Genomic DNA, 27800 nt, shown 5'->3' with positions numbered 1-27800 from the left:
TGTTATGTTGGAAGCTATTAGCTTTCTTTAACTTCTCTCCATCTTTTTTGTATTCACTTCATGTCAATATGCATGTGGATTCTGCCCTCAGATATGAAATTACTAGCTTCAGTGTATGTCTATGTTTTTGACAGACCTGGAATCATCACACTGCAAGCTTTTTCAGAATCCAACCGAAAACTGTGGCTTGAAGCTATGGATGGAAAGGAACCAGTAAGGATATTTTTTTCGTTTTCTTTCTTTTTACAGTTTTATGGCACACATATTAAAGAAAGAAGCTACTATGTATTTCAGATGCTGTGTTACAGTACAGGCAAATACCGTTCTGTTCTTTTTGAGACACTTATTCCAAGTACACAGCAAAGTTAGGTACAAAGTAGAAAGAAGAACTATTAATGCATTTAAGACTTGATTTGTATATTATTATGTTAAGATATTTAATGTTCAAGTAATATGATAGCATATTGTCTAATAGGATTCATGGTTCACATAACATTTGTGAAGTAGTAGGTTCTGCATTGGTAAAGACAAACCATCTTTTGGGCAGCATCATGGAGCAAACAGTACCATCCTGAAAGGCACTGCAGGGAGCATAAAAATGTGTTGAAACTTATGAAGAGACAGGATTGTGTGAGATTTCTTCCCACTATTAATCTTGCTCTTAAAAAAGTCACTGAATGAGGGTGATGCCAGACCTGCATCCAAGGGGAAAAAAATGGTTGGTTGGTTTTATGAGCTAGATGAGTGTTTTTACAAGCTGCTTGCTTGACTGAAACAGTAGAGAAATTACATCAGTAGTTGTATTGAAATTTAACCCATTTGGAGTCTGCAGATGTGATTTCTAACACATTTTAGGTGTCTACCCCAACACCTGTTAACCTGGGTGAGTGCTGTGGGGGTAAACATCTAAAGAAGGTGAAAGGCAAGGCTGGCTTTCCCCTAGCAGCAAGCTAATACACAGCATGTTGCAACTACCAATAAACCTGACAATAAAGATTTTAAAGCAGACACTGACCTGTTGTGTTTTGTGTGGTTTTTTTTCCCACAGATCTACACGCTGCCAGCCATTATTAGCAAGAAGGAAGAAAGTAAGCTCTTTCTTCATACAGAGTGACCAAATATTGCTATATTTCTGTAGTATGGTTTCTAGATACGTATGTGTAAGAGAGAAATATTAATTATTTTATGTTTTCTTTCTATTGCTATGAAATAACTGCTGGATTACATGATTGGGTTACACGAAAGCACGTCTAAGCTATGTAAACTGTGAGAAAGCCTTCAACTTTTGTATTACTATCAAACATAAATTGGAAGCAAATTTGATTGGGCCGGAAGCTATAATATATTTAACAAAACTGTAAAAAGTTTCTCAGTAGTCTGTATACCTAAATATAAATACATGTCAGTGTGTTGCAATAATACTCCTATATAGAATCATAGAATCATTTAGGCTGGAAAAGACGTTTAAGATCAAGTCCAACTGCTAACCCAGCACTGCCAAGTTCTCCACTAAACCATGTCCCTAAGTGCCACATCTACATGTCTTGTAAATACCTCCAGGAAGGGTGACTCAACCACTTCCCTGGGCAGCCTCTTCCAATGCTTGATAACCCTTTCAGTGGGGAAATTTTTCCTCTTATCCAATATAAACCTCCCCTGGCCAAACTGAGGCCGTTTCCTCTCATCCTCTTGCTTGTTACTTGGGAGAAGAGACTGACCTTACTACAACCACCTTTCAGGTAGTTGGAGAGAGCAATAAGGTCCCCCCTGTGCCTCCTTTTCTCCAGGCTAAACAATCCCTGTTCTGTCAGCTGCTCCTCATCAGACTTGTGCTCCAGACCCTTCACCAGCTCCGTTGCCCTTCCGTAGACACGCTCCAGCACCTCAGTGTCCCTCTTGCAGTGAGGGGCCCAAAACTGACCCCAGTACTCAAGGTGCGGCCTCACCAGTGCAGAGTACGGGGGATGGTCCCTTCCCTTGTCCTGCTGGCCACTCTGTTTCTGATACAAGCCAGGATGCTGTTGGCCTTCTTGGCCACCTGGGCACACGGCTGGCTCACGTTCAGCTGGCTGTCAGCCACACACCAAGGTCCTTTTCCACCGGGCAGCTTTCCAGGCACTGTGCCCCAGGCCTGTAGCGCTGCCTGGGGTTTTTGTGACCCAAGTGCAGGACCTGGCACTCAGCTTTGTTGAATCTCATACAGCCGGCCTCAGCCCATCACATCTTTTTGGGTTTAGGTGTATAGGCACCATTGAGTAATAAAATGAGCGTATTTAAAGTTACTGTGAGATCTATGTCTATAATTGTATTAACCTTATATTAACACATATTTGTTATTAACATAGTACTATATTAACACAAATATGTAAAAATAATTTAAATATATCTGTGGGTGTGTGTATCAGAGAGATGTGTCAGATGTGGACATACATCTTTATAGGAGGTATATTTGAGACTCTGAAATCTAAAATTGAAACCGCTATGTCTGTTTTTTATATGATAGTGTTTATTTTAATAGTGACAAATATGCTGCTTTGAGATCTTTATTTAGCTAGTTAGAGCAGTGAAGATACAAAAATTAATGAGAAATACATTCACTTCAAATAACATCACTAATCAAAGTCAATAACAAAGATTGTTTTACTGTGTTACCATTTTATGAGTGGTTATGTGCATGTGCAAGGAACAAAGAATGTTGTATTAAACCCAACAAATATATTCTGTTTATTCTGTCCTGAACTCTTCAAAGTGTTTTCCTCAGCAGAGGAAAGGGAATACAGTAATCTCCTATTAAAGCAGCAAGCTTTCAGCTGTGTGTGGAGAGGGGCTACTGATTTCTGAGAAAGACGGTAAAATATTCTGCTCCTAATGATACACTGATGATTAGAAAGCTGGATTTTGAGTGCTAAGGGTGTGTCTGCAAGAATACTATTACAGAATGTGTCGTAATCTTGTGGATAAATGTGTATCAGTTCTTCTTGACTAACATGTGAATGTAGCTAATCACAGAGATTTTGTGTATTGATAAGTTAGAAAAGAATTACCTTTTTTCTTCTTTTTATAGTGTTCTTAAATGAAGCAGGTTTCAACTTTGTGAGAAAATGTATTCATGCTGTAGAAACAAGAGGTGTGTATTAAATCACAAATTACGTATTAGATTATTTTAAGTATTATTTCTCAAATGCTACTTTGATTAATCCTACATGTTTTACAGCTGTGCTTTGGAGTGTGTCCATCATTTGGTTTGTACTTTTCACATTTTATCTGTATGCTTTACACTTAAAACTGTTGCTGCAAGTTACAACAAAAGTTCTTAATGTATCATTTAAGTGGGCTTTTAAAAGATTTTCTGAATTTCATGTTATTTAGGCAGCTTGATTCACACTTGCACACATATTTAATTTGTGTGCACAGAATTATGCTTTCTTTTGGTAAAACTGTAGTGAGTCTCAGCTCCCAACTTTGGTTTCTGGCATGAAACCTGAACACCAAAAAGTGGCATGAACACTCTGCTGAAACACCATTTTTGCAGAGCATAACTCCTATCATTTTATTCACTTATTTTGTACATGGTAAAATGTTTAGGAACTCTTTTTTTTGGCAGTGGGTGTATACAAAAAGAAAGTAATAATCACTCAGCTGCTGATGTGATATATTGCAACTCACAGCAAGTTTTTAATTATACCCTTCCAAATAAGGATGTATGGCTGTATTGTCTTCCATAAAAAGAGGTAGCCTTTTCCTGTCCATGCCCTGAACCGTCATTATGCAACTCTCTTCTAACCCAAAAGGTGTGTGGTCTTTCTGTGCAACATTGAGCTCAAGGTGAATTCAGTTTTTCAGGTAACAGTGTTATGTAGCTTTTGAATCACTGCTGATTCAGAGCTTGCATTTTTTTCCGGGGGTCGGGGAAAGGATTTCCAAACAAATTGCCTAGGTTATCTAAGTGAGGTCAGACTTTGGAATGTTGTTTTCAGCGGAAAAGTGGACAATTTTTAAATTGTAAGACCTGAGGTAGGCACAAGGGAAAACTTTTAAATCCCACTGATTTTAAAAGAGAGGTAAAACCAATAAAATTATCATCACTGGAATACTGAAATACTGTGTTGTGAATGTCACACTTTAAACGTTATTCGTTATTAGTGTCTGTGCTATAAAAAAAAAACAGCAATGGAAACTTATGGGTAAATTGGGACTTGTCTCTATTTTGCATGTGCATCCATGCATAACATATAAATTCTCAACAGCAGTGTTGCAACAGTGTACAGTACATGTGTCTATTTGGAGTCCAATCATTCCTGCTATAAACATCGATCAAATATTAATTATAAGGGATGATGGTCTAAACAAATATAGATGCATAATAATTCCACTGAAGTCTAGGTAAGATAAAACTTATTGACATGTAATGTGTTTTAAGACTGCTTTTGGGTCTTATTTTTCATTTTCCCAGCCATCTCCTTGTTTGCTAGTATGGGTCATTTCTATGCAAAAGGGCCCTGTTAATGGAATGCATTTATTGATATCCCAGAAGGTAGTTCAGGAATGTAATTGTACAATTTTCCATAAACACATTCAGATGTTTTGAAAACATACAGCAAGGATGCATCAGCATATATTGAAATAACCATATTTTCATTGTGCTTGTTTTCCCCAATGTAGGTATTACAATCCTGGGGCTGTACAGAATAGGTGGTGTAAACTCCAAGGTGCAAAAGCTGATGAATACTATATTTTGTAAGTATCTGAAGTAAACCTTTGTCAGTGTGCAGTGCATGTGCTGTGGTCCCTTTTGCCTTAACTCCTGTGCTCAGAAGAATATGTCATACTAGTTACAATTTTGTATGTGCACTTCGAGTGTACAGTCTTAAAATGAGTGATCCATCTCACTAGTTTCTTATGTGCATTAGGATTCAATTTCTACATGTAATCATTGATAAACATGAGCAAATTAGTAATAAAATGCATTTCTTCTTTTAGCTTCCAGGTTGTATTTATTGGTATCCATTTGGCGTATTTCAGAAGTGTTCCAAATCTTAGTTCTGTAACACAGCATAACTCAGTTTATAGACAGTTGTTCTAGTCTTTCACTTGCTAATTTGGCACTGCAGTGCCTGTGTTTGAATGTCTAAGCCAAATACATTTGTTGTTGGCTTGGGCTTACTTTACACTTTTATACAGTGCATATAGCTAATGTTTAAAGGTACTAAATATCAGTGCTACATTTATTTTTATTAATACTATGGCAGAAATTAAAAGATTCAAATTGTTCAGATTGGTAGTTAATCTGGCTAATAAGTGATCACATGAGCTAAATGACTGATCTGTTAGCTTCTGGTTTGCAGCTTTACTAGCTAGTACTATAACACAATCGTAATTCAATTTTCTACCAGCCCCTAAATCTCCTCCTGATATGGATATTGATATGGAACTTTGGGACAATAAAACAATAACAAGCGGACTAAAAAACTACCTCAGGTAAGTATGATGCTACACAAATCTCAGTACTCCTTTTCTGGCCTACTAATCTTTTGCTGATTAATATCATATTACATTTCATGTATCCATTAACATGGTAATAATGGAGTATATTATTTTGCCTAATGTCCCTGTGATTATGTATAATAATAAATCTAGAATTTGTAACGCACTTCTGCCTTATTAAGATAGTCATGCATTATATAGCCCTAAATTTGGCAGCATTTAATTATTTACATTTTTTAATTTAATTTTTTTTACATTAATCACAAAGCATGTTGTGCTTAGTCTTTCTTTTCTGAATCCCTTAAGCTACATACCGTGAGGTTTCGTGGCATCATTGTTGGAGCAGAATAAAAATCTCTGCAAAAGTTTAGGTTTCTATCCTATGCTGTTTGTGTCTTCACCAACACAATATTCTTCCCACACTACCATTTATTTTAAAATTTTTGCTAATAACAGACAGAATTTTCAAGAATTATGGGACTTTTAAGATAACTCTTTTTTGGGTCTCAATATATAACATTCAAAAGAAACATACTAAAAAGCATCAAATCCAGATGGTGGGTGTTCTATGCCTTCTAAAAATCTACATTTCCTAAACTGGTCACCTAACAAAGGGCAGTGTCAGAAATCCCTATTCACTCTGGAAAATACACCTAGGATTTAAAGTGGAATGATCATGTACGCTTCATTGAAAAGACTGGCTTAGGTTGAAGAAATTTATAATACATCTTCAGAAGCACAAATCGTTGTAGATACTGTGTGTGTGTGAAATTAGAATGTGAGCTAGCAGTAGCTGTGTGTTTGTCTATAAGGCAATTCCCAGCCTGCCTTTCAAAGGATGACTTTTCCAAGATCTCTCAGATCAGAATTTCAGTCCCAAATTTCATCATGTTTTGGCCTTGCTTGGGCAAAAGATTGCTTCTGCAGCCCACTGTACCATGTTCTGCAGCTGTATTTATTCATGTTCTGCGGTATGGAAGTCAGAAAACAGTGAGTCTCTGTGCTGACGTCAGTGCCAGTAACATTTCTCTTACTCATTTATATGGTGGCACCAGATTCAGCTCAGAGGTTTCCAGACTATGTACATGACTGAGTTGTATGCTACTTGTAATCAGTCATCACTGAATTGGGTTTCCTAAAACATACCAATACACATTGTGCAGCTGTTGAGGCTAGCATAATCACATCCATAAAACTTAAAAAACTTTGAGCAATGGTGTTTGGTTTTGTTTTTTTTTTTAATTTCCTTTTAATATTTTTTTACAACCAGGTGTCTCTCAGAACCACTGATGACTTTCAAGCTGCACAAAGATTTCATTGTTGCTGTTAGTAAGTAAAGTAATTTCACATTCATGAAAGCAATATTGTTTCTAACCCTTGCTCTCCTCAGTTACAATCCTTACTTCTCTCCTTGGTCTGTTATTCAGTGATCCAGCCATAGATCCGAGTTCTTCCATGTCACTGTATGTGACAGAACAGTGCCACATGAAATCCTTCAAAACAGAGAAGTCACACTAGAGAAAGCTGTGCAGTGGTTCATTCTGATCTTTTTAGAGGTGCTGTGTGACTGCCTTCTGCAAGAAATTTTGAACCTTGATTTATATGTATGTTTGTTTTATATAGGCTGATAATTCTTTTACGGCATTCATCAGTCTCATCTAGGGACCTTTATTTTCCCAGCTTGCCTTGAAAAATTGGAGGGGGATGATAATTACCTCCTTTTCACAACTGGAGTGATTAGATACAGAGATAGTAAGATTGCTTTTCTAACAACTTCAGTTTAGAATTTAAAGTTATTTCCCATTTCTTCTTGCCTTGGTAAGAATAAAAGACATTCAAGAGTTTTAGATATTTTAAATACCAAGGAGTAAAATCTTGGATTTCACTGAAGTGGCACATCAGGTCAACATTGCCCTAATTTTGTTGGTTCCAGAATTGGTGGTAACTGCTTTTGGTGACTTACTTGAGAAACAGATTTCAGAATGTTGTAATAAATATAATCAAATTGTCCTCATTGTTTTAAAGGCTAATTGTGTTTGGCTTCTTCTAATGCATGTGTATATTAGCATACAGGCATTGGTATCATTTGTAGTTGCATCTTAGCATGTGTCTAATTTACCAAGAATATTTGTTTTCTGTTTAATAGAGTCAGATGATCAGAACTACAGAGTTGAGGCAGTGCATGCGCTTGTGCATAAGTTACCAGAGAAGAACAGAGAGATGCTGGACATCCTTATCAAGCACTTGGTCAAGTAATTATTAATTTTTTTTTCTCTTTGGCACGATTGTAAGATGCGATCATTTCTGCTTTAAATTTGTCAGTGTTGCTTAATCCATTCTCTGTGTTGAAACCATGCCACTTGAAATTACATTTTATTTCTAAAATGCTGTTCTCAACGTAGCTGAAGAATACTTACTGTAGAAACAAGATAAAAACACCATAAACAGTCACCAAAATGACCAACTACATTTATAAAATTAACCCACTCAGTGTTTTTGTTCGCATTGCTAGTTACTACAGGAATTGTCACTAATTAAATTTAAGAAACATCTAAAACTATGCTAAGGTCAATAGAAAATGCTGGTTTGAATCCGACTCGAGGTCCCGCAGTGTTTCAGAAATGGAGACTAGACTAATGTGATAATCCTTGGCCATGTTTGATCTTATTTTTCTCTTAACAGCTCTGAAGTGTAGTATCATTTGACACGAGTTTGAAGCATTATTATTGATATTTTTTATATCTATATAAATGTCTAAACCCACTGTTCATTCTCTCTTGTTTCATCAGCTTCTCTGAGTATTAATTGTCAGATGGAAAAGAGTTTGCATTTCTTTGAACTGATGACCTTTTGTCTTCACTAAATTATACTTAGCATGTGCTGTGAGACAAAAAGGACAAGTTTTTATGTCTCTGTCTTATGTCTCCATATCACTAGCTATGATTACATACCATTATTACATTATAATTTATCTTATTTCTTCATGAAACATTATTCATGTAAGTTTTACTAAAATTTTGGTCAATTTATACAGGTATTTGCTGAATGCTTTTTAATATGTATTATACTTTCAGATTTAGGATGCTGTATACTTTTTAGTACTTTTATCAGTGATCTGGAAATGTGAATACTGAAACAGCAGTGTTCAGATAAGGCCTACATGACCAATACATGTAGAAGATGTAAGAGAGGTGTCCATATTGTTTTAATTTTGTTCATCATGTCCCAGCTATTGCACTTCTTTGATCACAGCTTGAGCCACAGCCTGCAGTAAGCTGTCTACAGTGGAGCCTAATACAGTTTTGCTTCCTCTTATATATGTGAGAACTTTGAAAATTTATTTGATAGGAAATTATTTAGCCCTTTATATCATCAGCCCCTGGAGAACTAACATGATAGCAAGCTGCTGTGAATGTTTCCATTGCAAAAACTGATTAGGCAGACCCTGCATCTCATTATACATGGGGTAACCCAGAGAACCAGATGAAAGTAAGTTTCATAAGTTTCCTTGCTCACAGAGCTGTTCGATTAGCTAACGAAGATAATATCTACTGCTTTCTAATCCTCTAAAAAGTTAAACATTTAATGAGGGTTTAATGATTTTGTAAAAGCTGTTCATCTGGAAGCCCCAAAATTAGAAATATATACGCTTAGGAACTGACTTATTTGTAGGCAGAATTACTTTTAGGCAAGTGTTTCTTTCTTGACCTCTTTTCCTGGCTTCCTTATTTTCAGTGTGACCTCAGGTGCATTTTCGAAGAAAAGCATGCCTGCAGTATTTCCTTCTTTAATTGTTCTCTTTAACTCTTGCCTATCTCATCTTTGATGTAATTCTCATTTCTGATGAATGTAGTCTTACCATTTGATACTGAATGTTTTCAGTTCTTTTCTTTCCAGCATTCAATTCACCCCTTCTAAGCTGTCATATAATTTACCAGCTGTTCTTTATGCTAGCAGTTCTAATGAGACTGAATTCAAAATTGGTCTCTTGAGTGTATTAGTTATATTCCTTCCTCAACTTTTTCCTACCACTTGTGTGGAGATTTTTTCAAGAAACAAATGGCAGATAAAGTGCCTAATTTTATGAAAATGGGAAAATATGAAAAAAACACATAGCCTCCTGTTTCTTTAATCTTTTGTTTAAAATCCAGTTTTAAAAAGTACATCCTTTCCCTATATTTTCCCTATATTTCTTATAGCTGTTCAGTTCCTTATGTATATTTTTGTGTCTAGGTGAAAATACTGTACCTGTAACTATGGGTTATAAAATAAGGGTAAGATTATTTTTTCTTGGTTTAGGCCTTAAGGTCTTACATCTCTGCCTATGCTGACTTTTGTGTCACTGTGCAAAATTAAATATGATCTAGATGTTGTGGGGTGTAGATCACACTAAAACCAAACCAAACTAGGAAATCCTGAAAAGCTCCCTGCAGAGAGGTGATACTGCGTGAGTATATATTCAGGCAGCAGCTAGACAAACATTGGAAGTTTGATGTTATTTTCACATAGCTAACTAATTTCTTTTTTTTTGTTTTTAAACCTTCCTAGTCAAAATACTTGTCCATTTTAAAGCATAAATCATTCTTTGGTATGCTTTAATAACACCACACTTTTCTAAAGTAGTTAGAAGTCTACAATCCGGCAGTATCAAAAATTTACTGGTGATAGATCAAAGAAAGAGATTGTGAGGAGAAAGCAACTGCACCTTAATGAATGTCGTACAGCTGCCTGAAATGCATCATTACTTTGGCTTGTATCTATTCAGTAGCCCAGCAACAGTAGGACTAGGTCAGGGGAAATTACCTAATCAAAATGATCCATTTACGGGCATGGGCTTTTTTCTCTTTTGGAAGAAACTGAGCCTTTGAAACACTTTGTAGAAAGTCCTTTCTGGTAACAATGTTATTAAATTCACCATTCCTTTTATTAACCAAGCTACCAAATTTGTAACCAAGGAAACCCAAACACAGGCACTACTTTCTCTCTTACACTGCAAGACTAGAATGTTTGTGTAAGAAACCTTAACAGTCACTGTGCAGCATAAAGCAGGGTAACATAGAAAGGGTTTGCTCAGTGGTTTTAGGTTTTTCTAACAAACCTAAAACTGAGTAATTCAAAATTCCATTTTAATTAAAATACTAGTGAACTTCCCAAACACCCTTTAATGACCTAAGCCAAACATAAGATCTGTAAAAGAAAATTAGATCAAGATAATTGGCTAAAAATGTGCTTTAACAAAGTAGTAGTTTTGATGATACGGCTTCCAAATAACTATCTCAGCCAGTGCATCTGAAGTAAAATTTTGGGAAGTTTTATTGGCATAACTTAATGAAGCAACATAGGAAACATATAAGAAGATTGGCATTTATTTTCCTGCAGTTTATAATCATGTTGTCACCAATACAAACCCCTTTCCCATATTTCTCGTGCTTCTCAATGTGAATGGGATGTGAAAACACTCCTCTTTCAAATATGAGGGGAGTTTTCATTATAGAAGTAATTGTACAGTCTATCTCACTTCTATACCAAGATAATTCTACTATTCTACTCATTCTGTGTATCATTAGTACCTACTCAACAGTGAGACTGAGAGAAAGGGTAATGTGTAAATCCTGGCATGGGTTTGATCCTGATCCTAACAAAATCCCCCAGTAGCCTAGGGAAAATCTTTTTATCACTGCCTTTTTAATCTTTGTTAAGGGGATAGTATTTGTCTTATTTGCTACCAAACTGACATCAGATAGGTCATTTTACTGATGTTTGCATAATATTTTAAGAACAAATAAAGCTATGTGAGAATATTGTTGGAAGGAAAATGTAGCAGATGTCTCTGTAAACCTGATTAATAAAGGCTGTCAGAGAAAACCAGAAGATAAAATTCACTCCTAGAATCTAGTCTTCTAGTATTTTATAGATTTTACTGTTTCTTAATTCTTAAAAGAAAAAAAAAAATGGTTACGAGAATTATTTTAGTTATATAAGAAATGGCTCAGTTTGAAAATGGTAGCAGATAGCAGTGAGAAGGAAGAGGAAAATGTGAACAAGTGCCTCGATAACTGATTCTATTTGGTAGCAGATTCAGTAAAATCAACCATTAAAGTAATTATAAAATCTTTACTTGGCATGATGTTTCTCAGATATGAGGCAATAGGGCAGCTGTGACTGGGGAACCACTGGCAGTTATTTCAAAGGATTTATAGTGAAACAGTTTTTACTTGGAAAATCTTATTTGTAAGGAGCGAAAAGGGGCATTGAGGATTACTGATTGATAGTTTTCATTTTACTATCTGATATGTTATTGGGACAACTAAGTTTCTGAATTTGGCTTTAAGAAGAAAAAAGACAGAAAATGTACAGTAAGCAATAACAGAATATACAGACATAAAAGGTTAATATATTGTAAAGCCAGATGTCATTATGATTATCTAGTGTTATCTATACCACAGAAACAATGATTTGACTGGCCCCATTGATCCCATGTTTTCAACATATTTACAAAGAGATCCTATTGCAATTTAAGTGTTTTCAGTAACTAAGCTTCTTTCCTCTACATGAAAGCTAAGGTATATGGTTGACCTCCATTATCACATAGTATTTTCAGCCAATCCAACAACAAGTATGAGTTCCTGTATAATCATTGGAGAGAGATAGGTGTCTAACCTAAGATTCCTAAACTTTAGATGGTCTGGATCTCTCTGTGGAGACCTTCAAAAATCGTTGCTATTCCCTGTCAATTATGTCAGGAATGTCAATATTTCCTTTAGGAAATCCTTCCTAAAATTAGGAAGACATGTTGTTATTGCAGGATGGGAGCCTTAATGGAAGTACAGTAGTTGTACTACACTGTATTTTGACTCTAGTAAAAGTGAAAGTTTTTAAAATGTTTTTAAAGGGGAGATGTGAACTTGGGATCTTCTTAAAGAAGTAGTCTTAACAGGTTTTTGCCTGTTGGAATTGTAGTTTAGCACAACAATTTAATTGCGTATTTTTTGTGTTCATTTAAAGGGTATCATTACACAGTCAGCAAAATCTAATGACTGTATCCAACCTTGGTGTTATCTTTGGACCAACTCTGATGAGAGCCCAAGAAGAAACCGTGGCTGCTATGATGAACATTAAGTTTCAGAATATCGTCGTTGAAATTCTGATAGAGCATTATGAAAAGGTAGAAATACATTATCTGACTGTTTTGTGATGAAGTGAAACTAGGATCTCATTTTTATTACCATCATTATGTTCTTAAGAGTAAGAAATCCAGCATTTTTAGAAGGTCATTGATAGAATACCTTCTTACCACCCCATGCTATGGATCTGTATTCCTAGCCATATTTTTGTGGCAGTGCAAGTACAGATCCAAGGCATCATCTCCCATGTTTTGAAGGAGTTTCTCTGAATCTTCAGTTGCCTTCTGAAGATCGCTGTGTCCTTCTTACATCTAGAAACAGAATGAGAAGGTCATAACTTTGCTCCATCTCTTCCCTGCTAGCAGTGTATGAAGGATCACTCTGGGTGAATGCATGGATTCTCCCCTGAGTGCATCAGGTCAGAGTCTTTCTGACCATTGCCGTTCTTCGGGGATACGCCAGCTGCATAATGGAGATCTAACATCATGAAACCCCAGCCATCCTTCAGTTCCTCTTTTCACAAGCAGCATCTATGTGGATCCCCAGCAGAATCCCCTATTTCTCTGCTGTGTGTCATTTTTCCTTTTGTAGATACTAGATTAAAAGTAAAAAAGCAAAAGGAAAAAATAATGTATCTTACATAAGGTTTTATTCCTAGTTACAGGTTTTAAGCCCATCATGTCTTTGTGATTTAAAAGTTCTTGAATGATCTGGAACGTGCAAACTTCTGTAGGTACTCTTTTGCTTTGAAGAAAGGCATGTCTGTGATTGCCTGATTTGTTTTCCCCAAAGAGGCCAGTGACAGCAAAGGTCCATCCCAAACTCTTTCCTGGAACATTGAATAAGAACTGTTTCAGAGCTTGAGAAGGAAATCTCAAACATTTACTTTCAGTCACTACCACTGCGGTTATCAGCCTCACTGAAAAGCCTCCTCAGATTTTGTTTTATTTTAAACTATTTGATTTGAGAACTCAGCAGAACAGTCAAGACCTTCTTTACTTGATGGAAAGAAATTATATTTTGGGGATCTTTTGCTGATATGTATCACCTTCTCTGATAACTAACAAAACAAAGTGAAAAAACTTTGGATTTTTTCCATTTCACATTACTCAGCTAAGGGGCAGTGTCTGGTCAATACAGGATCCCCTCCACTGGTTGGTCAGTAATTACTGACAGTACTGCTTGGTATCATCAGTTATATTTCACAGGGACTCCTCAAAACTGGTACGATATTGATAGCCTCCTTGGCTGTAACTCCAAAACATATATATTGGGGGTTTCCAAGACTGACTTTACCCTCCAGAAAATTACAAGTTCATTCAATACAAAGACGGTGGCTGCACAACCAACATCACCCTTGCTGTATTTCTCTGTCTACAGACATGGTTTTGTATTGGTGTGCTGCTCACTAATGCCAAATACAGTTTTAATGTACTCCATGAGCATCTCAAGATGTCCATTGAAGTATTTACTGCTGTGGAAGTATATTTGCTTTCTTCCACTTCTGTGAATGGCACAGAGGGATCTTTTCGTTGTTCACTTCATCCTCTCCTGGGAGTGCCCTGTTGATAGAGGGTCCAGAAATCCTTGCACAGACAAATTTTGGCGTTGCATGCTATTTATCCTACAACACTTGGCCTTAGGGAGACTGTATGTTTCTGATTCTTTTAGTAGCTTATTCAGGCAACCTTTCTCTGTAAAACCTCTTCTCCATTCCATAGAACTAATTCCACTTCCTTCCACAGAATGCTGTTAAGAGATACTCAGAGTTTACAGTCTGCCCTGGGAGGAATAAGTGAGAAAGAAGATCTGGTACTAAAACCTGCAAAACTTTTGATTATATTTTTTGCTTTGATCATCCTCCAAGGCAATGATCATTTTTGCTAGAAGTAACCAGGAAGATTTTTAGGGTCTTTCAAGATCTCTGCTGCCTGTGTCCTGGATATTGCAGAACAGGCAATACAAATGAGAGTCAACCAAATCACTGGACCTTCTACATTTTGCTTGCTGGTATGCTGGCCAAACTTACCAGCAAAGTGCTATTTAAAGCCTCATGTGTAGCTATGTCAGATTGCAGTAGTCACCCATAAAAATGTGAGGCTTTTCTGCATCAATGAAGTGCAAAATTGACCAATGGTAGCAGTGGTATGTAAAAGAGAAAAACCAGCAGATGCTCCAAACAGAAAGATGTTCCTTATCAAACTTGACCTTTTTGGCAAAGTAAAGTGGTTTTCTGAAATATAAACTGGACTGTAGTAAGTTACAACTGTGACACATTTCTATGACCTGCAAAAGCTTTCACAGGAACACAGAAAAATATCAATCTTTTCCTAATAGCTAAAAAAATGTATTACTTTCTGGGCAGGAGTTGGTAGTAAGCACCTATTGTAGGTTTTACAGTTTAGACTGTTAAGCACTTTTTAACAAGGGCTAAAAAAGAAAAATATTTAACCAAATATTATTATAATTAGTATAAATTTTAAGTAGAGCTCAGTATTGTGGTTCTTGGATTGTAAAATGAGATCAGAGGAAAGTTTATATTCTGTGAATTTACTCTTCTGTAATGTTTGGGACTATTACAGGATTAATTTTGGACACAGTGGTGAGGAAAACAAATGCATTAATAATGGAAGTGTAAGAGTACCTCTATTGTTTATGCATTTTTCCCCTTTTCTTTTTTAATCATGCAGATATTTCACACTGCACCAGACCCCAATATTCCTCTTCCCCAACCTCAGTCCAGATCAGGTTCAAGAAGAACAAGAGCAATTTGTCTCTCCACAGGTTCACGTAAACCCAAAGGAAGATATACACCCTGTCTAGCCGATCCTGACAGTAAGTTTGTCCTTGTTGACTGCTTGTCTTCCTTTGTATGTCTTGTTTTTTAACTTCCCTGGATAATATCCAACAGGTATTATGTTCCAATAACTATAAACATAGCAGATGTTGTTTCATCAGCTTTTTAACCTCTGTGAGTCACAGACACACTGTTGAATGACTGCATTACTTGCTTTCTCTAGATGAGGAAGGATGTTTGGTTTTAGGCAAGTCTTTTATTGCATACAGTGCTCAAAAATCACTTAGAGTAGACTTTATATTCTAGTCTAACTGTAGTCTGCTTTGAAACTGAGAAGTTCATTATTTGAAGTTCATCTAATTTGCTTTTAAGATGATTAGTAAGTTTGGGAAAATGTAAATACATTATTTCCTCTCCTCCTGTAATGAATGCAATTCAGTCAGAGTCAGAAGATCAAAACAGTTACTTGACTTTTTCCACATGCATGGGACTGTGGTCATTGGTTCAAAGTCAGCCATTGCCTAGGTTGCCAAAACCACTGAAACTTTGTTAATTTTTCTGAAATGGAAAAAAACTAATGGTTTTGGGAGAAACAGTATACTTATAGCTTGCTGTTTAACAGCAGGGAGTTATGTTTATACTTAATTGCTGCTTAGAATGCTTATTCATTTTTACATAGATGTGACTATTCAGAAGTTTCACTTAATTAATTTTCATCTAGTGGGCCATCACTTTTTTACTAACTGGCTGTAGCAGTAAGTATTGAAACTTTAGCAAAGAATAGGTTGTTAACAGTTCCACTACTGCAACAGACTTCCAAAAGAACTTCTGTGTCCCTTGGTTCTTCAAGGAGATTTACATGAAACTGGTACAGTGAATTAATCCACATTTAAGGTGCTTCTGTTCTTGAGGATCTGTAGTAATTCTTAAGAATTCTTAAGACTTAAGTCTGTAATGTTAGGAAATGTATCCTCAATATACTCTTGCACAGGTGCTGCATTTTCTATAGCTTTATATTACATAATTCCTGCCAGTGAGGGTTTAAATACAAAATGAGAGCAATAGCTGCCCACACATCAATTGCCAGTGTGAATGGCATGGGATGCCGAGTAAGAAGTTGCAGAGGAACCACCAGTTACATTCACCAGAGGACAAATTAGGCAAGTTTCAACTGTTTTTCACTGTGCAGCTGCAATGACTGAATGCCAACATAAAAAAAATAAAAGTAATTCCTGTGCAAGTATTTTGCAGAGCATGTGCAAGTTTATGCTTCATTCAGACACATATTATCCTGTTGACTCACTTGGAAGTAGGTCTGACCCAAGAGCTCTTCACTTGTGCTTTGCTTGTTAGCTCAAGCTCAGCACTTGTCTACACAAGTTCCAGTTAAGATCTCGCTTGTGCCTGGAAGGCTGAGGCAGAAGCAGAGGTATTCTCCTTGACAAATATGTCTAGGTGTAGCTGGAGACAGGCAAGAGGGAGCCTTGGCTTCTGGCAATAGTAATTTCTGAAGTACTGGGTGGTTTTAAGTCATCATTTAGATGAAGCACAGACGCTTAACTATATTGCGGGAAATTAAGGGATTCCATATGGCATGAGAAAATGGCATACAAGTTTCAAATGGCAGGGAATGATAGAAAATTATAGAAAATGCACCTGACAAATTTAGGCTTCGGCCAACCTTGCAATTTCAAAGAGACTAATGGTCTGTAGAGGGGCAGGATGAGGGACAATCTAATCTGGAATACCAGAATTCTGGCCAGAAGTGGACAGAGTATTACACTTCTGTTCCAGTGGCACTGCTGATGTCAGATCCACTCACTATGCAAGGCACTGGTATTTGTGACCTTATCTGTAGTATTCTGTGTCGTTATGGTCACTTGTTGCCAAGGATATTGAAACATTTGGAGGCAAAAGCAGCTGCATCATGTTGGTATAACTACTGTGTGGTTGAAGAATATACATTCTCTGCTTCTTGTCAAATTTGTGAATTTATCTCCTAGCTTTTAGGAAAAAAAAATCCTATTAGAAACTAATGTATGACTCAGTAGTCTGAATCCAGTCTTAAAATAATCCAGCCTTCACTGTTTCATAGGCCAGTCCTTCCTCAGTTCTGTGAGTGTTCCTACCTTTATATCATCAGCAGATTTCTTTAGGATATTCCTACTTTTTGTTGCAAAAGATTATTGGAAACATCAGTACAAAGATTTTTGTGTAAGTAGGTAAATTTCTCTAATATCAGTCTAATAAAAGAAATTCATCAAATGTTCAACGTTCAAGTTGTAAATAAAGGAATGAGTAGCTGTCCTTCTGCAGGATAGATTTCATGAAAGCTATGATGACTCAGAAAATAGGATATCTGTAGACAGACTTAGCCTTACAGAGACTGCAAAGATTCTCAGCAGCTTGGTAACAGAAGTAAAACTTAATTCTTGTGCCTGTTGGCAATAAAGTCATGCATTTACGAACAGGTGTGGCAACCACAACATTTGCCTTATTATGGAAATCCAGCAAGATATTCACCACAAAGACACTGCAATGCCTAACTGTTGTATTTTCTAAGGATTACTTGGATTGCAGGCAGTTCTTTTAAAATGCAAACTTCTGTGTGAAACAATTTAGCCTGTAGCCCGTTACATTCATCAGTTCTAAAGAAACAGCCACAAAAGGCATCTCTTCCAGGTTAAAAATAGGAATATGCATGAAACATGGCGTAATTAAATAGATATTTTGTCTTAAGAATCATTGCCTCTGAAACCACAGATTAATGAATTTGATGACCAGTAAGGTGCAAAGGGCTATAGGTGGCATAAGAGAAATGCACATGATTAGAAAATGTAAATTTTCCCCCCCTCTCTCTCTCCCCCCTCCCCTCACTCCTCCCTAGGTGACTCATACAGCAGTAGCCCAGACAGCACTCCCATGGGCAGCATTGAATCTCTCTCTTCTCACTCCTCTGAGCAGAACAGCACCACCAAATGTGCACCTTCACAGCCCAGGGAGAAATCAGGAGGGATTCCATGGATTGCCTCTCCCCCTTCTTCTAATGGCCAGAAGAGTTCAGGCCTCTGGACTACAAGTCCAGAATCCTCATCAAAGGAGGATGCAACCAAAACAGATGTGGAGTCAGACTGCCAAAGTGTGGCTTCTGTCACTGGACCAGAGAATGCCTCTCCACCAACAGACCTGACCAAAAAGAGTTCTTACAGCCTGTCCGGGCTGAAAAGGTCTTCAGCATCTTCCCTTAGATCAATTCCTTCAGCTGAAGGTAATTTCCAAGGGCTTTTGGGACATCAGTGGTTTACTGTGATGGATCAGAGAGCAAGAGCTGCGTCTGAAAGCTAATGATAATCATTAATCTTTTTTGTTTTCAAACTGTCTGATTGTTTCTTACCTATACAGCTCACACAGCTTAAAAGATATCAGTGTTTCTCAGAATTTAAAGTGCAATCTATCCTGCTATGTCTTATCTAGACCACTGACTTGCAAGGTGTTGTTTTATAAGAAAAGTTGGTAGCTATTGTTTATCACTGTGCCAAAGGAATGAATCCTTGCGATGTGATTGATACTGATCAAAGCTAGCATTTAAATTTTAAAAGCACTAGGCTTAACATGTCTAATTGGCTGAAGTAGGAGACTGAAGGAAAGGTGGTTTGTTTATGGGTTTTTGGGTTTTTTTTAAGCTATGTTTTTTACTGTCAATGCCTTTAGTTGAGGTAGGACTGGACAGATGGAATAAAAAGATAATCCCTGGCAGGAAATGTATGTCTGAAACCCTGCTGATGGAATGACTGCTTCATTCAGCCCTACTTGCATGGGTTGTTACCCAGTACTGCAAGCAGATTAACTTGAATGCAAGATTATGGATGAATTGCCCTGTATATAGACATGATGTGCAAGAAAAAACACAAGTTTGCAATCCCAACTTCAGGAATCCAATTCCAGTGCGTAAGTTAGGACACCAGTCTTCCTGTTCAGTCAAAGAAGAATGCTGCTTCAAAGATCCTGTATAGGATCCTGTATATATACACAAAAATAATGTATATGCAAACAAGGCAGCAGTCCACAGATAGGTCAGCTTAAAAGACACATGTGGCCATCCCTTGTATTCATTAAAAGGACTTCTTTGTGTGCAATACAGTCTGTGCAGCTATAGATTTGTTTTATCAAGTTACAGTAGCAATTTTTAGGCAAATCATGATCATTAATTCCTAAGTATTTTTTTAAAACTGTATGAAGCCTCTGTGGGTACTGAAATATTAATTCTTACAGATTAATGTGGTCTGATTTCATAGTGGAAGCTGTCTTGAGCAGGAATGTGGACTAGATGACTTCCTGAGTCTCTTCCAACAATTCCATGCAGTATACTACTTTATAAATGTTATTTTTATTGTCACTTTGTAGTGAATGTACTATCTAGCCATTTCAGTGCAATGTAATTTTTTAGCCTTCACAATTTCAATGTAATTTCTTCATTCTTGCTGCTGGTCCTTTTCTTCTGGCTTTCTGCCTGAAAGGCTGTTTCTTCTCGCGCTTAGTAAGTATTTTCTCTACCTATTTTGCTTCTTAAAAAAACCCCAAGCACACACACACACACCCATACACCTCCCAGAACCAAGAAAACCTTTGCTTTGCATGTTATACATGTTGTGAAACAACTTAAATTAGATTTAATATTCTCTATAATTTGGTTGTTTTCTTTAGGTAACAAAAGCTGCAGTGGATCTGTACAGAGCTTATCTTCAACAGATACCAAAGATACACCAAAGGCTCCACCAAACCCTGATTTACCTCCCAAAATGTGCAGGAGATTAAGATTAGATACCACATCAAGTAATGGTTATCAAAGACCAGGATCTGTGTAAGTCATCAAGACCCTTTGGAGATTTGTGTTTTTACCGTATTGTCTCTGTAAAGTGATCCTAGAGAGGTGCATAAGTACTTGAAAAAGCATCCATGAATACTTGATTTAAATATTTCTTTATTTGTGAATTATTTATTTAGCTTCATTAAAACTCTAAACAAAGGAGACACAGCATAAAGTGTGTTGAAGTCAGTTGGAAGACTCCCATTGACTTCATTGATCACAGATAAGGTCTATAATGGAGAAATAATCTTTGGAAAGTGATTAATATTGTTATCTCTGGTTCTCATGGAATTTAATGTTTCAAGGAGTGTAAATGTTACTTACTGGTTTGTTCAAGAAGATCATCAGATTTTATTTGTGTAAATCCAAAATTGGAGGAAGGAAAAGAAACCCCAAACTTCTGCTCTGAAATTTCTTTGGTTGCTCCATGTTAAATAGTTAATTTCTAGCAGTTGTTTTTCTGGATTTTTTTTTACGTTGAGAGGAGGATAGTTCTAAGCAATAGAGGTTATAATTTAGGCTGTTGAGATTTGGGTTAGCAGCGTTTCTGAGTGCTTTTAGCACAGACTTAAGAATCAAAAGATCTTTGCTGTATTCCTGACTTTGACCCCGCAAACAAGAGATTTCCAGATCCGCAGAGCGCCAAGAAGTTCTCCAAATACTGCAGGACACCATTCAGCCTCTCCACTTTTTAAACTGGAAGGGATCACTGTAGTAATTTCACAGACTGTTGTGTCTTAAACAGAGAATCCTGCACAGCTCAGAGTTCCAGCATGATAGTGACAGACTGGCAGTAAAAGCATTTCCAATACAACTATTGGCCATCCATGAACACTATTTTAAATCGGGATGTTGAGATTTCCCTTGCTGACTCAGCAAGGCACTAGAGCATGTGGAAGTCAGTGGCCCCAATTAGGATACACCCTTAAGAATTCTGTTGATTAGGGACTTAAATTCAGCTTTTCAATTTCCTCTGTTTCCCTGAGTAATTATAACAATTTTTAAAAGTGTGCCCAATGTCATTAGATGGTTAAAAGTGAAAGTAGTTTGTGTCTTTAATTAATGGGCAAAGTATAAAGCAAGGTGGTTTTCTTTTCAGAGTGGCTGCAAGAGCGCAGTTGTTTGAAAGTGCTGGTTCACTTAAACAAGTTTCTTCAGGACGGTAAGTGCTACATACTGTTTAACAATTTGTAAAATCCTCTATGTTATGCTGCCTTCAAAGTTTGAAATAGAAGTGTTGGAGATTTTTTCTGTGCCTTTTGGACAGCATCATATGGCATGAGAAATTTTTGTGGTTTATTAAACTCATCCTTTCTCCAACAGAAAGCTAAACCTAATAGAGAATAACAGCCAATCTGGCTGTTCTGTCACCTGCGGGAATTGCAGTGAGAGATGCTCAGGTTAGTGATCTGCTGAAGGACACAACTACAAGAGTAAATTACCAGGATTTAAGTTAGGATGAGGGTGCTGTACTTATTCCATACAGCTATGTGGAATTGTATATACATGATTTCAGCAGAGTAACAAACATGTTATTATGGTAATTGGCTTATATAGGTAGGTCTTGAACAACAGCTGCTTCAGAAAGTTCAGTGTTAACTCAACCAGGATTTCTGTCTTTACCATCACACTTCCATCCCTCAGGGTCTGTCTGGAGAAACTGTTGCCCTTTCTTCTTGTGTAGTGTGCAGCAGAAATTTATATTTTTTTTACAATTGTTTGCATTTATGAGGTGGATTCGAGTCATTCTTATGTTAAATTAATTTAGTGTTCTGGTAAGTGTTCACCTAGGAAGCATTATCTCCCAAACATTATGAACCCCCTTAAAATTAATAGACTAAAGCAGATAATTAAGTAAATGGATGTGGAGAAAAGTCTGTCTCTTTTTTCACTGTCCCTGCATTTCAGATTCTTTGAGACAGAACATACGTTTTGTATGCTGAGATGTGCAGCAGTGGAATATGGCTGTCCTCTCTGACAGGTCTAGCGGGGAGAGAAAGGGAAGGCTGACCTGCAAAAGCCCACTGATTTTGTTCAAGGGAAGCAGCTTACAGGAATCAAGGCTGATCTTGTTTTGTATAGTACAAGAACTGTAAGGTGACCAAAAAGGGGGATGGCAGGTGAGAAAAGAGGTATGAAAAAAGCACGGCAATAATTTAAAGAAGAAAAGTATAAATGAAGAGACTGGAATGTTCTTAAGCCAGTGCCCTAAAGCGGAGAGCAATGACTGCTTCACCAGTCCTGCATCATTTCACCTCCAACATTGTTCTTTCTAGTATTTTGTATTACTCCCTCCTGTAAACTGTCCCCTGTTGTTCCCTCGAGAGCCTGTGCCACCTGTATCTGTATATAAAAACTATGAAAGGAGCAAAATCTGACGAAGGAAAATGTACCAGTTTTATAATGGATATGGAGAACCGGTAACAAAGCTGAAAACGCTGAAAGGCTTAATAGCTCCTCTACTTCAGCCTTCCTAAAAAGGCAGAAGAGCAACAGCAACAAGGAGAATGGAAAATGAGAGGTCAGCAGGCAGAATTAGGAAGAAATAAGAAGTAGCTCAGCTGTTCTTACAGTGCTGCTTAAGTCTGAGTATGCTTTTACAATTCAAAGCCAGCTTTTATTTACCTGTCACGTTATGAACATGAAGGCTGATTTAAAACCTTATGATAATTTTTTTTTTTTTTTTAATTTGAAGTATGTAGAAATCATGGTAATTACATCTTGATCCACCCAGTAGAAAGGTCTTCTGTGTTCATAACTCTGCTATCTAAAGAGTTGATGCAGGACAGAGTGTAAGAAAAAGAAACTATTTTTAGGCTTTCTGGTTTGATACCAGAAGTACTCAAGTCAAGACAGTGTTGAAGTCTCTGCAGGGGTAATTTACCCTGCTAAAATAACTAGTTTTGAAATTTTAAGCTACTGCTTACCTATGCATTATAGTATCTAAATAGCTTCATTCCTAATTGAAGCACCTCTTGCGGTCATTTGTACAGCAGAGGGATCAAAAGTACCTATATGGCTTTAGCAGTCTCACATTGTTTTCTGTGTTCCAGCAGATAATTTTGCACTTGATACTTTACCACCACAGTGGCCTGGTTTTACTTAATCCTTTCTTCCAAGTAGTCTTTGCAACCCTGCTTTCTGCCTTCGTATAATGTGGTATCTCTATTATGAGTGTGTGTCTCCCCTTTTTCTTTTTTAATGCTGGGACGTTATTTGACCTGGCTGTTTCCTCTCCTTGTATACACAAGTACCTGCCCCTGTAGCACTCCCAGTTTGAACAGGTTTCTTTTAGTCAGAGAGAATGAGGGGCCACAGTACGTGTTTTAGGGTTGGAAAGGGAAGACCAATATGTTATGCCCTGTCCAGCCTGTGCTCTCTTTTTCCGATTCCAGAGTTACTTTGACTTCTCAGCCTTCCCATTCCTTCCCTCCTGACTTCAAGTTTATTATTCATCCATCTCCCTCACTGTGGTATTAAGCTACTGTGTACACTGAAACCAATCCCTATTGCTAATCTAATATACACTTGAAAGAGGCGAAAGAGTTTTCTTACCACTTTCACAAATATTGCAGTTAGATAACAGTCTTAGTAAAGCCTGAGTTCTCTTTATTGCAGCCTCTGTACAAAAATGTACCAACACGTAACCCCTGACTATGTTTTCTTAACTTTGATTCAGTTACATGGAAAGTCAAGTCTCCTGAAGTGAGAAACTGCATTATAAAGATTTTCATTAGAAAAGAATACCTGGAATGGGAAGGAGGACTCAGTGACAGCAACAGCTCTAGCTCGGCAGCAGGATCTCTAGGTGATGGGATGGGACTTTAACAGGAGTAGGGTGACAGTATGAAGCCCTCTAGACCCATGCTCCCCCTCCCAACCATACGATTAAATATCCTTTCCCAGCCATTCTTCTGTTTTTATTTGCATGCTATGTTTTGCATTTCCTTAAACACCTGGAATACCTTGCCCAGCCCAGCCCATGTTTTCTGCTCCATCAAGCCTGGCTGTAAGTCTGCCGTCTCCAGGACTCTATAAAACTTTCTTCTTCCTGTAAGATAATATTAATTGATGAGTCATCTGAGAGAGATTCATGTGTTTTCCCTCATTCCTCTTCTGGCTTCTCTTTGTCTTGCTAGACTAAAACTCATTAGGGCAGGGGCATAGTTTTAAAGCCTATTTATAGCTTTTTAAAAAATATTATTGTTATTATTATTAAAAGGGCCTCAGGTGGTGCTGACTGCCTGTAGTGAAGCAAAATAATTTATGATCTGATGAGCACTGCCCCTTTCACTACTAATATAATTTTATAATTATGGGCTTAAACCAAGTGTAATAAAACATAGGGAAAGAAAATGCATTTTTCTCATTTGGAGACTATCCAGTAAAGCCATAGGAAGAAAGAACTCCTAGGAAATGTGGATACCATTTTCTGAAGTTGTTGGGATTTTTTTCTCTGCACTAAACAACATGAATCAGACATTAGCATCTTAGGAGAACCATAATAGATGATGGTGATGTTATCGTATGTTTTTTAACAAACAGATTTGTTTGTAGGGAGGACGGTATTAACACCATAAGTAACAAGTCCTTTTTCATTAGTTGCACACCAAATAAAAATGCCTAAGAACCGGCAAGCCCTTTTCATGGTTAATGCTTCTAGCTGGATAGGGTTGAAGTGAGTAATAAGTAATATGGGAACCTAAGCAGTCAAATCGAGTGAGGAGACAATAACCAGGGACTTGAAAATTGCTCCAGAATTATGAGAAAATATTCTTAGAATCATTCTCTCATACCATCATGTACAGTTTGTAGATAACATTGGAATGTAATTACTCTGTGCAGAAGCAAGATCGCGGGAAGAATCCTGTAATTCGTGAGCTTTTGAGAAACTGACTTCTTTGTACCTTATCTCTCTGTATCTATATCTAAATGTCAAATGCTGGGAAGCTTTGGCTTTCCAGAACTCAGCAAGTCAGAGTCCATGTTTTCTTATCTTTTCAATTTTAAGGTAAACATACTTGGATCAGGTAAAATTGGAAGCTGAAAACAGAATAGTTCAGAAGACATAAAAGAATATAGGAGAATTTTTTTTTTTCCTAAGGGCACTAAAAATAGCATGTTATATTTCAATAATATCTTACATAATTCTGCCTCACATTTAAATATTGTTCTGTTTTATTATTGCCCTAAATGTCATTTGTCACAGCATTACTCAAATGTCCCATTCTTAACCTGGGAAACTGGCTTGATAGTCATGCCACTAAGTAATGAGATGCTACATATTAACCGGGTTTGGAGGCCTCCCCTGCACTTTAGTAAATTCATTGCCAGTTACCTTAAACTTATTGCAATGATAATCACTGTTAACAGTTACTCTACTGTTTTATATATGTAAAATCCATGATTATGCTACACAGGTGTACTGGGTCTGCGCGGCCAGGTGTCGGTACTGGGGGGCTGGGGGGTGGCTGCTTCGGGCAGCTGCTGGCAGCTCCCCCATCTCTGACAGAGGCGATGCCAGCTGGTTGGGAGTGAGGTTGAGCGCAGGAAGAAGGGAGGGCAGGAGGGAGGTGTTCTGAGATTGAGGGTTTATTTCTCATTACCCTGCTCTGATCTGATTGGTAATAAATTAAACTAATTTCCCCAAGTCGAGCCTGTTTTGCCTGTGACGGTAACTGGTGAGCAATCTCCCTGCCCTTGTCTCGACCCACGGGCCTGTCATTGTATTTTTCTCCCCTGTCCAATTTGGTAGGGCAGGGACAGAGTGGCTTTGGTGGGCACTTGGTGCCCAGCCAGGGTCAGCCCACCACAACAGGAAATAAGTTTTGTCAGACTGTTACCAACCTGGGTCAGTGTAATTAGAACCTTGACTTTGAAGAAAAATGATGTTGAGTTTAAAGGATTGAATTCTAGTTGATATCTGACCTTCAGGCAAGTCATCTAATCTCCCTCTGTATATTTTAGTATATATTATGTAGATTAGTGTGTATAATTTTGTATATATTTTGTAGAGTAATATGCTTCACACCTGTCTTGTCAACTGTATGTAGGTGGCAAGTTCTTCGTAACAGTGTGCTCCAAGGAGTTGTCTTGGACAAATGCTAAACAGAACAGTCTACACCAGCCAGAAAGCAAGCTGGTATTTAAGCAGTGTAGACAAACAGGGGTCCAGTGCTCTTGTTAGCAGTAGAGATGTATCCAAAATGACAGTACTATGAATTAGAAGTGTTTTCAACATCCTGAAAATGAGGTGCCCTTGGATATCGTGGGCACAACTCAAAATTCTTGACCTCCTCTGGAAATCTCAGCCTGAGAGTATAACCTTTGGTGAGTCAGCTTCTCACTTAAGGAAAACCATACCATTTAGTCTAGTCATTAGTCAGCTTCAGAGAAATGTAGGAAAAGCTTTTTCTTCAGAGAGAGGAATACTTTCTGGAAAGTTCACACATACAAACTTTGGAATATGTCTGTCCGCTCTCATGCCCTTTTAAAGATTGAGATGAACAATGGTATGCTAGTATGGACTGGCACCAAGTTATGAGGCTAGGGTAGAGGGATGCTCTCTGCTTCTGCTAGGAAATCCCTCCCTTCCTAACCTCCCCATGGAGGTGCGGAACTCCAGAGGTGAAGTGCCGTGGCCCCATCGGCAGTACACAAAATAAAATAGACTTTCTGTGCTAATGCTTATGATGCAGCACTGTTATTAATCTAACTTACAACTGTCTTATCTCACTATTTTGGAAGGAAAGGCAAAATAGATTACACGTCACTTGCATCTACATAGTCTCAAGAAGTATGCAAAAAATGTTAAACTTGACCACAAGTTACATATTGGGTCACTGAGATAAATCCTGGCTGGGAGGGAAAGCTGAATCAGTAACTCCCCATCACATCATATAAAAGTGAAATAATCAAGTTCATCTTCACTTGCTATAATGTAGGTTTCCAATAAGTTTAAAGAAAATCAGAAAAAAACTTGTGGATCTTATAAAAATTGCTTTGAGTGTATAAATTAAAGTCAAGGTATTAGGTAAAGCACAGGAATCTAGAGAGAACTCTTAATTTCCATCTTCATGTTCAGTCCCTCATTTTGTACTTTGCAGAATCATAGTGCTGGAAGCTGTATGAAGAGGTGACCTAATCTGTCCTCCTTCTCTGCGACAGAATCATTATATATCTGAGTTTTGCAACTATCTGTGTAGTGCCTTTTTTCAATTTGTTTTTTTAAATGAGTTTTAGTAATAGGAATTCTTCAGCTTGGGGGATTCTCCAGACCTTGGCACTTCCAGCACCTCACTGTTCTAACCAATAGAGGGGTCTTCCAGTTACAGATTAAGAGACATAAATTTAGCTGTCTACATGTAGGTGTCTTCATGTCAGGTATTACTTCAGGAAGTATTTCACTGAAGGATTCGCCACAGGCAGGGGAAGCTGGTGGAGCCATTCATTGCACTCTCAAGTACATGTCTACCATAGCAGAAGCCAGGCCTGGAGTGTCCATGGAGCTAACCACACAGGTTACGTA

General features: G+C 37.5%; 1 protein-coding gene across 1 annotated transcript in view; it reads left to right on the top strand.

Moving 5' to 3' along the window:
• ARHGAP42 (Rho GTPase activating protein 42) overlaps nt 1-27800 on the top strand; it is a 162143-nt gene that overhangs the window by 128011 nt on the left and 6332 nt on the right. The window contains exons 11-22 of the mRNA XM_005230550.4: nt 135-213; nt 1049-1088; nt 3065-3127; nt 4663-4737; nt 5394-5478; nt 6755-6813; nt 7631-7736; nt 12490-12649; nt 15299-15443; nt 18293-18673; nt 20110-20266; nt 21372-21434. Coding sequence (XP_005230607.1) covers nt 135-213; nt 1049-1088; nt 3065-3127; nt 4663-4737; nt 5394-5478; nt 6755-6813; nt 7631-7736; nt 12490-12649; nt 15299-15443; nt 18293-18673; nt 20110-20266; nt 21372-21434 — 1413 coding nt within the window. The remainder of the gene's footprint in view (nt 1-134; nt 214-1048; nt 1089-3064; nt 3128-4662; nt 4738-5393; nt 5479-6754; nt 6814-7630; nt 7737-12489; nt 12650-15298; nt 15444-18292; nt 18674-20109; nt 20267-21371; nt 21435-27800) is intronic.

The sequence above is a fragment of the Falco peregrinus genome, chromosome 4 (assembly GCF_023634155.1).
Source record: "Falco peregrinus isolate bFalPer1 chromosome 4, bFalPer1.pri, whole genome shotgun sequence".
In the NCBI taxonomy this organism is placed as follows: domain Eukaryota; kingdom Metazoa; phylum Chordata; class Aves; order Falconiformes; family Falconidae; genus Falco; species Falco peregrinus.
The sequence above is the reverse complement of the archived record's forward strand: the minus strand, read 5'-3'. Positions and strand labels throughout refer to the sequence as shown.